The 2,779-nt window shown below is 45.5% G+C and overlaps 1 protein-coding gene across 1 annotated transcript; it reads left to right on the top strand.

Moving 5' to 3' along the window:
- On the top strand, positions 1-1,447 carry LOC107990203 (apoptosis-inducing factor 3-like). The gene is made up of 4 exons (XM_017042662.2): positions 1-94; positions 207-282; positions 600-704; positions 1,288-1,447. The coding sequence occupies exons 1-4, from the start codon at positions 16-18 to the stop codon at positions 1,325-1,327; spliced, it is 300 nt and encodes a 99-aa protein (XP_016898151.1). The 5' UTR covers positions 1-15; the 3' UTR covers positions 1,328-1,447.
- Positions 1,448-2,779: the final 1,332 nt, after the last annotated feature.

The following is a 2,779-nucleotide window of genomic DNA, read 5'->3' as shown; positions in this document are numbered from 1 at the left end:
GTGGCAGCTCTCAGCATGATCGGCCAAGCCACCGAGATGAAAACTGTGCCTTACTTCTGGTCAGCCATGTTTGGGAAGACGATCCGATACGCAGGTAGATGTGAAGACGTTAGTCTTCAATGAAAGATCGTTGGTTGGATTGGATCAGCTTCATCATGAACCAGTTATTAAACTTAAATGTGACCGTTTGTCTCTCATTGGTACAGGTTATGGTGATGGTTTTGATGATGTCATCATACAAGGAGATCTGGATGAACTCAGATTTGTAGCATTTTATACCAGGTAAGGCTTTAAAAACACTTTAGAGCTTCCTGGTTGTTTCCTGGTTGAATTGAATAAACTTCTATGACATAAATTAATAGAAAAGTGCACCTTCTTTTTCAACTGAAAGTGTATTTTAATGTTGCCTTTATTACCACTGTTGTTTCATTACTTTAATTTAAGTTTTATTAAATGAAATGAAATTAATAGTCTAGAACCAGACCAACTGTCTATCACTAAAATACTCCAGGTTACTCTAGTTACTAAACAAATACTAATTTCAATATGTGGTCCTAGTGTTTTACAACTTGTCCCCATGTCTCCCTCTGCTCCTGCAGGAGTGAGGAGGTAGTCGCTGTTGCTAGTATGAGCTATGATCCCATTGTGTCCCTTGTTGCAGAAGTCTTAGGATTTGGAAAGACGATTAAGAAACGAGATGTGGAGTAAGTCCATTAACCAGACTTTAATCTGGTTGTTCTTCAGTTTTCTTTGGTATTTTTTTACACTGTGTAGAAAAGCCTGAAAAAACTATTCTCACTCTGATTGAAAACACAACAAGTTGTGGGTCTTGTGACTTTGATCACAGGCAGCATATTATTAACTACAGTCATTGACTTTTTACTGAAGTGTCAAAGTCCTGCAAAAACCAGCAGCTTTGTTTGTGCATGTGATACTAATACACTAACACCTGACTTTGCAAGTTATGCAACTTGTTAACATCTCTAATGATGTTATATGCATACATGTGGCAGAGAATTAGGGCCACATTCTTCTTTTTCTTTCAGCTTTGTCCCTTTTTTCAGGGGTTGCCACAGCAAATCATTGATTTCCATCTCTCCCTGTTCTCTGTATCTTCTACTCTGACTCCAACTATCTGCATGTCCTCCCTCACTGCATCCATATATCTCCTCTTTGGCCTTCCTCTCTTTCTCCTACCTGGTAGCTCCATCTCTAACGTTCTTCTACCAATGTATCCACTGTCCCTCCTCTGCACATGTCCAAACCATCTCAATCTGGCTTTCACAGGGCATTCACAGGAAACCCCGGATCCATCCGTTCCTTTTGATCTCAGCAACAAAAGGTTCATAAACATGTCCTCCAACACTGCTGAATCATGGAACAACAGCGCCACATAGTGGCGACTGCAGGCATAACCATGATACAAGAACAATAATATGATTGGCCACAAGAGGCCTTGCATCTCTCTTCCATTGGCCTACAAGATTTAAACACACACCCGGGAAGTCGAAAACCACTCCCCCCACACAGGTATATAAGCGTAAACAACTACTGATACATTAGAAGTTATTCTTGAGAATTTATTCTTAGGAAGTTTTAGTTCTTGGATTTGCGTATTAACAACTGTTGTATGAGATTTCCTTGAATACTTCTCCAGTTGTTTTATTTTGCTTTATTGTTGGACCTGTTTTGTTTGACGTTTTGTTATTAAAACGAATCGACCATCTACCGGTTGCTTCCATTCCTTGCCTGAAGACACCTCACACAACAAGAATCTTTCAGACATTATACCATGACAAACGGAGCCATACCTGAACACACTGACGTCATTGTCGTCACAACATATATATACCATCCATCCATCCATCCATCCATCTTCAACCGCTTATCCGGGGCCGGGTCGCGGGGGCAACAGTCTGAGCAGGGACACCCAGACTTCCCTCTCCCTCGACACTTCCTCTAGCTCTTCTGGGGGGACCCCAAGGCGTTCCCAGGCCAGCCGAGCGACGTAGTCGCTCCAGCGTGTCCTAGGTCTTCCCCTAGGTCTCTTCCCAGAGGGACGGCACCCGAGCACCTCCCGAGGGAGGCGTCCGGGGGGCATGCGATGTAAATGCCCAAGCCACCTCAGCTGACTCCTCTCGATGTGGAGGAGCAGCGGCTCTACTTCGAGCTCCTCCCGCGTGACAGAGCTCCTCACCCTATCTCTAAGGGAGCGCTCTGCCACCCTGCGGAGAAAGCTCATTTCAGCCGCTTGAATCCTTGATCTCGTTCTTTCGGTCATGACCCACAACTCATGACCATAGGTGAGGGTAGGAACGTAGATTGACCGGTAAATTGAGAGCTTCGCTTTTCGGCTCAGCTCCTTCTTCACCACAACGGACCGATACAGCGACCGCATTACTGCGGCCGCAGCACCGATCCGCCTGTCAATCTCACGCTCGATTCTACCGTCACTCGTGAACAAGACCCCCAGATATTTGAACTCCTCCACCTGAGGCAGGACTTCATCCCCGACCCGAAGGGTGCATACCACCTTTTTCCGGTCGAGAACCATGGCCTCGGACTTAGAGGTGCTAATTTTCATCCCAGCTGCGTTACACTCTACTGCAAACCGCCCCAGTGCATGCTGCAGGTCCTGGTTCGAAGAAGCCAACAACACCACATCATCTGCAAAAAGCAGAGATGAAATCCGGTGGCTACCGAACTGGACCCCACCCGACACCTGGCTGCGCCTAGAAATTCTGTCCATGAAAATAATGAACAGAACCGGTGACAAAGG

Source organism: Cynoglossus semilaevis, chromosome W, assembly GCF_000523025.1.
Source record: "Cynoglossus semilaevis isolate Cse_v1.0 chromosome W, Cse_v1.0, whole genome shotgun sequence".
Classification (NCBI taxonomy): Eukaryota; Metazoa; Chordata; class Actinopteri; order Pleuronectiformes; family Cynoglossidae; genus Cynoglossus; species Cynoglossus semilaevis.
Note: the sequence above shows the minus strand (reverse complement) of the source record. Positions and strands in the feature narration are given on the sequence as shown.